The sequence below is a fragment of the Hyperoodon ampullatus genome (genome assembly GCF_949752795.1).
Source record: "Hyperoodon ampullatus genome assembly, chromosome: 8".
Classification (NCBI taxonomy): domain Eukaryota; kingdom Metazoa; phylum Chordata; class Mammalia; order Artiodactyla; family Ziphiidae; genus Hyperoodon; species Hyperoodon ampullatus.
This window is the reverse complement of record NC_136921.1, coordinates 114718914-114731579: the sequence shown is the minus strand read 5'-3', so window position 1 is coordinate 114731579 and position 12666 is coordinate 114718914. Positions and strand designations below refer to the sequence as shown.

The window sequence follows — 12666 nt, the reverse complement described above, 5'->3', positions numbered from 1 at the left end:
GGGGTTGTGTTCCTCTCTTGGTAGTTGTTTGCCATAGGGTTTCTAGCACTGTAGCTTGCTGGTCGTTGAGTGGATCTGGGTCTTAGAGCTGATATGGAGATCTCCGGGAGAGCTTTCACCATTTGATATTACATGGAGCCAGGAGGTCTCTGGTTGACCAATGTCCTGAACTCAGCTCTCCCTCCCCTGAGGCTCAGGTCTGATATCCGGCCAGAGCATGAAAACCCTTTTAGCCACACAGCTCAGAAGTAAAGGGAGAAAAACAGAAAGAAAGAAAGAGAGAGAAAGAGAAAGAAAGAAAAAGAAAGAAAGGAAAGAAAGAATGGAAAGAGAGAAAGAAAGAAAGTTATTAAAATAAAAAATTATTAAAAATAAAGAATTTAAAAGTAATTAAAAATGAAAGAAAGGAAAAGAGAGCAACCAAATGAAAAAAACAAATCCACCAATAATAACAAGCACTAAAAGCTATACTAAAAAAAATAACTGGACTGACAGAACTCTAGGACAAATGGTAAAAGCAAAGCTATACAGACAAAATCACAGAAAGAAGCGTACACATACACACTCACAAAAAGAGAAAAAGGAAAAAAATATATATCTTTATATAAAAAGGAAGATAACAAACAAATCAATAAACAAATCTACCAATGATAATAAACTCTAATTACTAAACTAAGATAAACATAAAACCAAAAACAAATTAGATGCAGAAAGCAAACTCCAAGTCTACAGTTGCTCCCAAAGTCCACCACCTCAATTTTGGGATGATTCATTGTCTAGTCAGGTATTCCACAGATGCAGGGTACATCAAGTTGATTGTGAAGATTTAATCTGCTGCTCCTGAGGCTGCTGGGAGAAATTTCCCTTTCTCTTCTTTGTTTGCAGAGCTCCTGGGGTTCAGCTTTGGATTTTGCCCTGCCTCTGTGTGTACATCACCTGAGAGCGTCTGTTCCCTGCCCAGACATGATGGAGTTAAAATAGCAGCTGGTTATGGGGCTCCAGCTCACTGAGGCTGGGGGGAGATAGGGGTACGGAATGTAGTGTGAGCCTGTGGTGGCAGAGGCTGGTGTGATGTTGCAGCAGCCTGAGGTGTGCCGTGTGTTCTCCCAGGGAAGTTGTCCCTGGATCACGGGACCCTGGCAGTGGCAGGCTGCACAGGCTCCTGGGAGGGGAAGTGTGGATAGTGACCTGTGCTTGCACACAGGATTCTTGGTGGCTGCAGCAGCAGCCTTAGCATTTCATGCCCATCTCTGGTGTCCACGCTGATACCCCCAGCTCTCGCCCATCTCTGGAGCTTGTTTAGGCAGAGCTCTGAATCCCCTCTCCTCACACACACCCCAAAAATGGTCCTTTGCCTCTTAGGCAGGTCCAGACTTTTTCCCGGACTCCCTCCTGGCTAGCTGTGGTGCACTAGCCCCATTTAGGCTGTGTTCACACAGCCAACCCAAGTCCTCTCCCTGGGATCTGACCTCTGAATCCCGAGCCTCAGCTCCCAGCCCCCATTTGCCCCAGTGGCTGAGCAGACAAATGTCTCAGCCTTGTGATTGCTGTTCGGCACCAATCCTCTTTGTGGGGATCTCTTCACTTTGCCCTCCGCACCCCTATTGCTGTGCTCTCCTCTGTGGCTCCGAAGCTTCCCCCCTCCACCACCCGCAGTCTCCACCTGCGAAGGGCTCCTAGTGTGTGGAAACATTTCCTCCTTCACAGCTCCCTCCCAGAGGTGCAGGTCCCGTCCCTATTCTTTTGTCTCTGGTTTTTCTTTTTTCTTTTGCCCTACCCAAGTACATTGGGGAGTTTCTTGCCTTTTGGGAGGTCTGTGGTCTTCTGCCTGCATTCAGTAGGTGTTCTGTAAGAGTTGTCCCACATGTAGGTGTATTTCTGATGTATTTGTGGGGAGGAAGATGATCTCCATGTCTTACTCTTTCACCATCTTGAAGGTCTGTCTAGATATTTTTTGATTTCCCTTTTGATTTCTTCTTTGACCCACTGATTCTTCAGGAGCATGTGGTTTCATTTCCATATACTTGTAAGTTGTCCAGTTTTCTTCTTGTTATTGATGTCTAGTTTCACACCATTGTAATTGTAAAAGATCATTGATATGATTTCTTTCTTCTTAAATTTCTTAAGACTTGTTTTGTGACTTAACGTATGATCTATCCTGCAGAACGCTCAGTGTGTGCTTGAGAAGAATGTGCATTTTGCTGCTATTGGATGGAATGTTCTGTATATGACTGTTAGGACTATTTATTTTAAAGTGTAGTTTAAACACAATATTTCTTCATTGATTTTCTGTCTGGATGACCTTTCTTTACATAGGACATTGAAATCCACTGATCTGTTAATAGTTGCTTAATATAGTTAGGTGCTCTGATGTATAATGCACATATATTCACAACTGTAAAAGCTATCAATGAATTGACTCCTTTATTATTATATAGTGACTTTTTTTGTCTCTTAACAGTTTTTCACTTAAAGTCTATTTTTTCTGACATAAAAAATCTACTTCTGCTCTCTTTTGGTTTTCATTTGCATGGAATATCTTTTTCCATCATCCACTTTGAGCCTATGTGTGTCCTGTGGCAGCATATAGTTGGGACTTGTTTTTTCTCATGTGTTTGTTTTTCTTTTTTCTTTTTTTAAATCCATTCAGCCACTCTGTGCCTTTTGATTGGAGAATTTAATCCATTTACATTTAAAGTAATTGTTGATAGGTAAGGACTTACTATTGCTGTCTTGTTAATTGTTGTTTTCTGGCTATTTTGTAGTTCCTTTGTATCTTTCTTGTTGTCTTCCTTTGTAAATTGATAGTCTTCTATAGTGGTATGTTTTCATTCTCTTCTCTTTATCTTGTGTGTATATGCTATAGGTTTTTGTAGTGTGGTTAACCTGAAGGCTTAATAAAATATCTTATAACAGTCTATTTTAACTAATGACTCAACTTTAATTGCATACAAAAAATCTATTGTTTTACTTCACACTACATTTAATGTTTTTGGTGTCACAATGTACATCTTTTAATCTTGTGATTTCATTAACAAGTTACTGTAACTATAGTTATTTTAATATTTTCATCTTTTAACCTTTATACTAGGGTTAAGTGATTCACACATCACCATTACAGTGTTAGAGTATTCTGAATTTGACTGTATACCTACCAGTAAATTTTATACTTTCCTTTTTTCATGTTATTAATTAGCATGTTTTCATTTCAGCTTGAAGAATTTTCTTCAACATTTCTTGCAAGGCTGGTCTAGTGGTAATGAACTCCCTCAGCTTCTGTTTGTTTGGGAAAGTCTTTGTCTTTCCTTCATTTCTGAAGGACAGCTTTGCTAGGTAAAGTGTTTTTGGTTGGCAAGTTTTTTTTCTTCCATCACTTTGACTACATCATCCCATTCTCTTGTGAATTGGTAAGGTTTCTACGGAGAAATCCACTGATAGCCTTGTGGGGGATTCCTTTGTATGAGAGAAATTTATTTTCTCTTGCTGCTTTTAAAATTCTCTCTTTGTCTTTGATTTTAGACACTTTTATTATCATGTGTCTTAGAGAATAATATTTTAGATTGAAATTTTGGGGTGATTTATTAACTTCATGAGCTTGGATTATCAAAATCTTCCCCCAGATTTGGGAGTTCTTAGCCATTATTTCTTTTAAGTAAGCTTTCTGCCCCCTTTCCTCTCTTCCCCTTCTGGGACTACAATGATACATAGGTTTTTTTCTGTAGGTTTTCTTCATTTCTCTTCATTCTCTTTTCTTTTTGCTCCTCTGATTGGATAATTTCAAATGACTTGTCTTTGAGCTCACTGATTCTTCTGCTTAATCCAGTCTGCTGTTGAAGCTCTCTATTGAATTTTTCAGTTCAGTCATTGTATTCTTCAGCTCCAAAATTTCTGTTTGGTTCTTTTTAATGTTTTCTGTCTCTTCGTTGAACTTCTCATTTTGTTCTTCTTTTGTTTTCCTATTTTTTCTAAATTGTTTACTTGAGTTCTCTTGTAGCTCTCTGAGCATCTTTAGAACAATTATTTTGAATTCTGTGTCTGACAATTCCTGAATCTCCATTTCTTTGGGGTCAATCATTGGAAATTTACACTCTTTCTTTGGTGGAGTCATGTTTCCCTGATTCTTCTTATTCCCTGTAGCCTGGCACAAGTGTCTGCACATGTGGAGAAGCAGCCATCTCTTCCAGTCTTTATGGAAAATATCTTCACCTGAAGTTGGGGGCATGCTTGAGAGTACCATGACCTGAGCACAGGACACCAATTGTGAGGGCATGTGGCAGCTGTAGTTCCAGGGTGCATGGTAATTTGTTGGCTCAGCATGCTGGAGTCCACATCATTGGTACTGTGTGGTCCTTGTTGAGTGGTGTGGATGGTCCACAGAGACTGCAAGGACTGTTGTGGTCCTCAGTGGTGCCTCCAGTTCCTGCAGCTAGGGACCAGGGTTGATGAAAGTGGTGATCAGAGCTGGTGGTGTACATACACTTGGCTGCAGGGGCCAGCAGCAGGTGCCTGTGTGGTGGCAAGGGCCAGTTACAAACACGCATATACTGATGGGGTTCTGGTGAAGCAGCAAGGACTGAGGCCACCTGTAGTTGCACTGGAAGCTGCAGGGGCCCTGCTCTTGGTGTATACTTCCATAGCTGCTGGTTCTTGCCATGGGTACATGGCAGTGGAGGCTAGTTTTGGGAGTCAGACTGGGGTCATGCAGGTGTACAGTTGGAGTGGCTAGCTACAGGTGAGCAGAGTAGTATAAGCCAGTGACAGGACATAGAGCTGAACCAGGGCCCACAAGCAACTGTGAGGGCCTTGGCTATTGTGGTACAGTCCTGTGGCTGCAAGATCTTGCCACAGGAGTGGGAAGTCGAAGTCAGCGACTGGTGTCAGTCCAGTGGTGCATAAGAACACAGCTGGAGGAGCTACCATGGGGGTGGTCACCTGCAGGATTCTAGGCTGGTATCTTGCATTTTCACAGCTGCTGGTGTGGGCTGGCTACTGGTCCTGGTCCCAGGCTATGGTGGGGTCTTGCGTGAGGGACTGGGAAGGGACTCAGATGGCTTGTGTCAGTGAACACAAATACTTGTGGGGCATAAACCATTAAAATCTTCAGGAGGTCTGCAGCAGCTGTGCTGGTCATTGGTTTCTTCAGTGGTGAAAGCTACCAGAATCATCTATAGAGCAGGTCGCTGGAAACCATAGTAACTCCTAGTGTGAGGCTGACACTGGTAGCCCCTGCTTTTCTTCCTTGTTCTTAACTGCTTCTATACAACTCAGGTTTGACAGTTTCTGGCTGGGGTGAAGCAAAAGTGGGTCCTTCATGCAGTTCCCTGAAAGGCTGGGGAAGTAGGTTTGCTCATCCTGCTTTCTGTTTCCCAGTGAGGGGAATTATTTCTAAATAAGAAGTTCCCACTTGGTGCTGAGCAATGTTGGCTTGGGGAATGGCATGATGCAGGCAAAATGAAGCTTTCTGGGACTTGATATGAAGCCAGTGAGACAACAGCCCATTCTTGGAGGGTGTGGAATGGGGACCTGACCAATGCTGTTTTCCTTCATTTTTGTGTGTTTATTCTCAAGTTTTTTGTTCCTCTATGTTGCTGAAGTTTCTTCAGAGGACTCTAGATCTCGCCCAGGGCTTTTTCTTGGTGGATAGCTTTCTGCAGCCATCAGCCTATAACAGAATCTGGTGCTTGTAACTATATGGTTTGGAACATGTGCACAGGAACAGATGTCTTGATTTTTAGTAGCACTAGGGTCAAAGACCCCTCCCAACTTTTACACCTCAGTACCCCTGACAAGGGCCCAGCATCCTGTGCTTAGTTGTTTCAAGTCTGTTTCTTCGAGCCAACTAGCACATGAAGTCCTTTAGGGTGGAGGTTGGCCTTTTCTGACAGCATGCTGCTTGGTGTGTATGGTGCCTGGTGGCCACACTCTGTGTGTGTTTGCTCTGCTCATTGATGACTGGGTGCTGGGAGAAGCCCTACTTTGTTCGTTTCTCCAAAGAACCAAGACTTCAAGTCTGAAATTGCCTCTGTGACAATAATTGGGTTCATCATGAGACAACAGAAGCAAGGATTGAAATGTGCCATGGGGACTGCTCAGGGGCCCCTTCTGACAGGAATTTCTGTTTCTTTGTGAAGTAGACTTCCCAGGATGTTACTCATTTCTCTTCCAGTAAATATTTGGGGCTACCAAGAATGAAAAAGTGAACTGAAATTCTCCTTGGACCCAGCTAATAGGAAGGGCTCTTTCTCAGACCCTACAAGGGCCACTCTGAAGAGCTTTTGGCAGGACTGGAAGAGGAGTGTGTACCGTAGGTGCATAGGTCTGTGGGTTGGCCACAGCCCATTGGTCAGGGCTCTGCTGGGGCTTATGGGGCTCTTCCACATGTCCTCCCTCTGGGGACACCAGGAGGTGGCAATACTTCCTGGGATTTGCTCTTCTCATAGCCGAACCTGAAGCTTCAGAGGGGCTTACAGTAACATGGGGTGCTTCTGTCTAGTCCACCACTGGTCAAACAAACCACTGGCCAAGCCCAGAGTCAGTGGGGTAGGGAAGTAGATCTGTCTGTTTCACTGGAGACCACTGCAGAAGGCATGCAAGTGAAGTCCTATTGCAGAGATAAAAGGATGGGGAGTGATCCAATCTCCCCAAATAAGCAATGAGGTGTTGCTTTTATGACATCAGGAAACCTGGTGTCCAGTAGAGTGTAGCTCTGTTGTCCCCTAATTCTCTATAGCAAATGAAATCACATGTCATTTACATGTCTCCGTATTATTTTTATCTTTCTGTCTGCGATTTTGGGTAGTCCTTTCCAGATGGGTTACTGTTGGGGCCCTCCTCTTCCTGCTCTTCACAGAGGTTCACACAAGGCAACTGCTCCAAGGCAGCAGGTCCAGGGGTCCCTCCTTAACCTCTAATGGGCTGCTCTGAGGTACCTAACAGTGATAACATGGACTAACATCCCCTGAGCGTGCTGGAAGCAGGTCCAGTGACTACATCTTCTTCTGTCCCTCATTAGCAGCATAAGTCACAAGGGGGCATGTTTGGGGAACACAAATTTCTCACAGAAACGTCACAACTGCTACGTGTTTCACTGATTACTATAATGTGAAATTTATCCCTATTAGAAAGATGCACTGGATGTTGTCGTGATTTACTAGAGAATACTACTTCCTAGTCATTGAATCTCATGCTTGTTACATCATGAACATCAGCAGGTGTGGGATGACTGCACAGAGGCAGTGGTGAGAAATGGTTTAGCACCGGTTTACCTGCATGCAGCTTGGAATCAGAGAACTGATTCTGGCTTGGCCACTTACAAGATCTGTGTCTCTCCATGTCTTGATGTCCTTATCTATCCATTGAGGGTATAGCATACACACCTGGAGGAAGTTTGAGGATTAAATAAGATGATGTATGCATGGAGATAGTGTAAGACTTGATCCACTGCAGGGCTAATAAATGCTGCTTAGATGGTTGTGGTCCCAAGCACTGTGATAGATTCTATGCGACTTCACCCCATTTAGGAATCCACAGCAGCAGCTGGAGAAGGAGCTGAGGAGAAGGGGGACCAGTTGGTCATGTGGCTGGAAACAAAGACTTACTGATGGGCTCAAACTCAAGGTTTTGTGGATTCCAAAGTTTGCTTTGGTTTCCTTTTGAACATCCTGTGCTCCATGCGGTTTGACTGCTAAAATAGTGCTTTGGATTTTGCAAGTTGGTCATAGAATGGGCAACTCCTCTGGGCTTCCATGGACCTGATATCAGTGTCCTTTTCCTCCACAGATTCCTGTGCTCCTGAACCTGAGCAGAGACCCTGAGGTCAGCCTGCCTGTGCCACCGCTCATGTACGCCCTTGCCCTCGGCGCCTGCCTGGGAGGTAAGAGGGTGTTAGTGCATTTGAGGGAGGGCCCCCTGACACTGTGGTGAGCCTGAAGTGATGATTAATGCATGCCAAATTGAAAATAAAGTAAGAATAGTCCAGATGATTTCCTGAGTGGAAACCCATCTTCACCTTTGACTGGAGCAGTTCTAGGCATACTCAGTTCCTCTGCAAGGCCTGTCACTTCTCACTCTATGCAGAACTGCCCCTGACATTCTAAGTGTGTGGCCTGAGGAGGATCATTATGACATCTCAAAGTTAACCTGCTCCCACACTGCATGCAGATGTGGCGTAGGTTTAGAAACAGATATTGAATCAGAAACCATCCTCAGTGGCAGCTTCTTATTCCCTTTTTAAGGAGTGTGTGTTGGGGGGGTGAAGTGATGAATGAGAAAGCTAAGAAGTAGAGACTCTAACCTAAGAGTAAGAAGAAGATTTTTAAAAATTCTTTTTGGCTGGAGGAGTGTGTTGTCCTGTGGAGTCATTGAAAAGCCAATTAGAAAAATGTTGGGAGAGACTAACCTCTCGTGAGTAAACACAAAGGCTTTGGATGTGATTTATTTGGAAGGAGGCCTAATCACCTTTGGGAACACAAGAGGATTGTGAGAATCTTAGATAAACACACTAGATACCTTTTAAGTTTTTATTTTTACATCCAGATATTCTTAGATAGTCTAGCTTTCTCTGTTCTTTGATTTGTCTCAACTATTAGATCAACAGCCTTCTTTTTAGTTTATCTTCTTGTGTGTAAAGGGGGATTAATGTCATTCAGTGAAGTTGCGGTGATTTCTGGAGAGTTAATTCACCTAATCCAGCAACTGAGGCCTCACGTTCTGAGTGCAGGATTGTTAAAATGGCCCCCATCTGAGATCAGCCCCAGGGAAAGCAATAACTGCATTCACAGCTACATTTAATATCAGTGGTAGAAAGAGAATCCAAAGACACCTGGAGATGTGTCCTCTGTGTGGAATTTTGTTCATTAAACCTTATTGAGCATCTTCTATACCCTGGCATTGTCCTTCAGAGTGGGGAGACAGTCACCTAAGCTAAGATTATAACATAAACGTATCCTCTCATAGTCACGTGCATAGAGTGCTCAGGGGGTACCAGGAAGACTGGGGGAAAGTCAGGAATGGCTCTCCAGAGGGGAAGTTTTGAGCTGGGTCTCAAAGGATGAGAAGCCTCCTGGGCTAGTTCAGATTCCCCCAGAACATGTAGAGTGAATATGGAGGGGATTATCAAGGAGAGAAGTTAACGTGGACCATTTGTATGGCTAATAACTTAAAATATGATTAAACATTTTTTGACTGAGCCCCTTTTGTAAACAGGGGTATAGCTATAGTGAACAATAAAAGTAGTAAGCCATGGGATCTTTTTAACCTAGTAGCTCTGGTCATTGAATGGTACTTTTTCCTGGTACAGTGGATGCCTACTTGTGCTGGGTGTTAGCTCTACATTTATTCTGTTGGGGGACCTTCTCTCATTAACTCAGAGTTTGACAATTTAAAAAATTCTGGTAAAATGTACATAGCATAAAGTTTACAATTTTAACCAATTTTAAGTGTACAGTTCAGTGACGTTAAGTGCACTCATATTGTGCAATCATCACCACTATCCATCTCCAGAACTTTTTCATCATCCCAAACTGAAACTTTGTACCCATTAAACCATAACTCCCCGGTCTCACAGGGTTTGACATTTTGAAGACCATTTTAAATAGAAATTTTCAGTTGGTTTGAGAAATGTCATTTGTTCTATAAATTGGGTGTGACTCACTAAATAGTTTGAAACAAAAAGTCTTTCCTGGTCTGCTCTCAGTACCTTTTGGTTGCTCTTTTTACTAAGAGCTAAGAACAATTCAAATAAGTCTTAAGAAAAATCTGCCTCAGCCTGGGTGTCCCAGAAGGCAGAGGTTGAGGCAAGTTTGCATGCTGAAGATTTATTGGGACATGTACTCCTAGGGCAGGAAGACTGCAGGAGGAAGTGATGTAAGGCAGTGAAGGAGAGAAAGCAAATACATGGTACATTACAAAGCTAGTAACAGCTTCAAAAGAAATCAAAGCCAATTTTTAGTTAGGTGGGGATGGGACATGTTCTAGATGTTTCCTGAAGAACAGAAAAGCTAAGTGAAATCTCTTAGTGCCTTTGTAGAGTATGCAGTGAAGTGGGTTATGCTGCAGAACGAATGAGAGAAAAGCTTCAGAGACATGCTGGCCCTTTGCAGACTACACTGAAGTGGGGACAGGGCAGAGAGCCACCTTTTGAAGGGTGGACAGCCAGGACAGAACATCAGAGAGAATCTTCAGCAATCAGCAGGTTATAAACCTGTTAGAAAATGGATAACTCAGCTAGATAGCCAGAAACCCAGAATCTTCCTTTGCTCATATCTCTGTTTCAGAGAACTCCTCATCCCACCCTCAAAACATTTGTAGCTGGTGGGAAATTGAATTAAACTTAAGGTGAAACAAAGCCAGGTCCAGCTCAGCAACAGATTGGATTGGCTCCATGCCCTTCACTGACAGCCTGGCACAAATGGGGATGTGCTCTTCAGTGTGTGTGTGTATGTGCAAATATTATACTTTTGTCTCAGTAGTTCTTTACATAAATTGTTCAGCATACCACTACCTTGGTGAAGAACACCTACAAAAACCCTGCAGATAACCTCATACTTACTGTTGAAATACTGAATGTTTGTCCCCTAAGATTGGGAACAAGGCAAGGATGTCTGCTCTCGTCTCTCTTATTCAGCATAGTGCTGGAAAATCTACCTAGTGCAATAAGGCAAGAAAAGGAAATAAAAGGTATACAGATTATAAAGGAAGAAATAAAATGGTTCCTACTATAGATGACATGATTGTCCTGGTGGATACCAAGGAATCTATTTTTTAAAAAGTCAGAAAACCATATAACTAATTTGTGAGCTCAACAAGGTCACTGGATAAAAGATAGACATACAAAAATCAATTTTAGCAATGAACACATGGATACCACAATTAAATACACAATACTATTTAGAATCACTCAAATAATTAAACACTGAAGCTGAAATTACAATATGCTTATAAAAGAAATTAATGAAGATCCAAATAATTGGGAAGACATACAGTGTCATGGATTGGAAGGCTCCACATAGTAAAGATATAAACTGTCCCCAAATTAATATTTAGGTTTAATGCAATTCCTACCAAAATCTTAGTAAGATTTTTTGTTTATATCTATAGAATTTATAAATATACATATGGAATGGAGGACATATAAATTGTAAATAAGCACATGAAAAGATGTTCAACATTATTAACCATTAGGAAAATGCAAATTAAAACATGATAAGGGAATTCCTTGGCAGTCCAGTGGTTAAGACTTTGCCTTCCAATGGCAGGGGGGTGCAGGTTTGATTCCTGGTCGGGAACCTAAGATCCCACATGCCTGGCAGCCAAACAATCAAAACATAAAAGAGAAGCAATATTGCAACAAATTCAACAAAGACTTTATAAATGGTCCACATCAAAAAAAGTCTTAAAACCATGATAAGATATCATCACACACCTATAAGAATGGCTAAAATAAAAAATAGTGAAAACACCAAATGCTGAACAGAATGTGGGAAAAATGGATCACTCAGACATTGTTGTTGGAAATGTAAAATGGCCAACACTCTGGAAAACAGTTTGGCAATGTCTTAAAAAACTAAACCTGCAACTGCCATAAAACTCAGCAATTACACAACTAGGAATTTATTCTAGAAAAATAAAAACTTATGTTCACCCCCAAACCTGTACACAAATGTTTATGGAAGCTTTATATGTAATAGCCAAAAAGTAGAAACAAATATGATGTCCTTCAACAATAAATGGTTAAACAAATTGTGATACAATACATCCATACCAGGGAAAGCTACTCAGCAATAAAAAATAAATGAGCTATTGATACAAGTGACAACCTTGATGAATTTCCAGAGAATTATGTGGAGTGAAAAAAAAGTCAATCCAGAGGAGACTCCTTCAAGATGGCAGAGGAGTGGGACGTGGAGATCACCTTCCTCCCCACAAGTACATCACAACTACATCTACATGTGGAACAACTCCTACAGAACACCTACTGAACGCTGGCAGAAGACCTCAGACTTCCCAAAAGACACCCTCATGCAACCTACAGGCCGAGGCGGGGCCAAATCCAATGCTGAACCCCAGGAGCTCTGCGAGCAAAAGAAGAGAAAAGGGCATTTATCCCAGTAGCCTCAGGAGCAGCGGATTAAATCTTCACAGTCAACTTGATGTACCCTGCATCTGTGGAATACCTGAATAGACAACGAATCATCCCTAAATTGAGGTGGTGGACTTTGGGAGCAACTGTAGACTTGGGGTTTACTTCCTGCATCTAATTTGTTTCTGGTTTTATGTTTATCTTAGTTTAGTATTTAGAGCTTATTATCATTGGTAGATTTGTTTATTGATTTGGTTTTTCCCTTCCTTTATATAAATATATATATCTTTTTTCCTTTTTCTCTTTTTGTGAGTGTGTATGTGTATACTTCTTTGTGTGATTTTGTCTATATAGCTTTGCTTTTGCCATTTGTCCTAGGGTTCTGACTGTCCTTTTTTTTTTTTTTTTTTTTTTTTTTTGCGGTACGCGGGCCTCTCACTGTTGTGGCCTCTCCCGTTGCGGAGCACAGGCTCCAGACACACAGGCTCAGCAGCCATGGCTCACGGGCCCAGCCACTCCGTGGCATGTGAGATCTTCCCAGACCAGGGCACGAACCCGTGTCCCCTGCATCGGCAGGCAGACTCTCA

The 12666-nt window shown here is 42.2% G+C and overlaps 1 protein-coding gene across 2 annotated transcripts in view; it reads left to right on the top strand.

The window, feature by feature from the left end:
* The window catches only part of OCA2 (OCA2 melanosomal transmembrane protein), a gene marked incomplete at both ends in the record, with an annotated part of 172560 nt that overhangs the window by 149822 nt on the left and 10072 nt on the right, over window positions 1-12666 (top strand). For both annotated transcript variants that reach the window (XM_079710371.1, XM_079710370.1), the window contains one exon: window positions 7780-7873. In XM_079710371.1, the coding sequence (XP_079566497.1) occupies window positions 7780-7873 (94 nt within the window). The remainder of the gene's footprint in view (window positions 1-7779; window positions 7874-12666) is intronic.